The 359-nt window shown below is 66.6% G+C and overlaps 1 protein-coding gene across 1 annotated transcript in view; it reads right to left on the bottom strand.

The window, feature by feature from the left end:
• Positions 1-221: 221 nt before the first annotated feature.
• The window catches only part of PFL1_06879 (uncharacterized protein), a gene marked incomplete at both ends in the record, with an annotated part of 5,670 nt that continues 5,532 nt past the window's right edge, over positions 222-359 (bottom strand). Inside the window, one exon of the mRNA XM_007882031.1 lies at positions 222-276. Within this exon, the coding sequence (XP_007880222.1) occupies positions 222-276 (55 nt within the window). The remainder of the gene's footprint in view (positions 277-359) is intronic.

Here is a 359-nt window from a genome sequence, read left to right as displayed (position 1 = left end):
CCACCCAGATCCAGGACTGGCTTGCTCGATTGCACAGTCCCTTTGCATCTCGCTGCCTGGCTGTCATCCTCTGACTCACGGGGCATGCTCGTGTGACTGTGACTTTGCGCTTCCATTTCCGCTCATGGCGCCCTCTGGTACTGCGCCACTCGCTCCGACGGCCAACGCGGACCGTTGATGGAGCGGCGGCGCGCTTTCTGCCTACATCTATCGACCGCTCTCTAGTCGGCCCAGGCCGTCGGGATGGTGGCCATGCACTTGGCCCAGCGCTCGAGCCTGCCGCCCTCCTCGGGGGCGACGATGGGCAGCAGGGTGAGGAGCGGGTCGCGGCCCGGACGGAGCAGTCCGTGGCCCTCGAC

The sequence above is a fragment of the Pseudozyma flocculosa genome (assembly GCF_000417875.1).
Source record: "Pseudozyma flocculosa PF-1 unplaced genomic scaffold scaffold00014, whole genome shotgun sequence".
Classification (NCBI taxonomy): Eukaryota; Fungi; Basidiomycota; class Ustilaginomycetes; order Ustilaginales; family Ustilaginaceae; genus Pseudozyma; species Pseudozyma flocculosa.
This window is presented reverse-complemented; position numbering and strand designations above follow the sequence as displayed.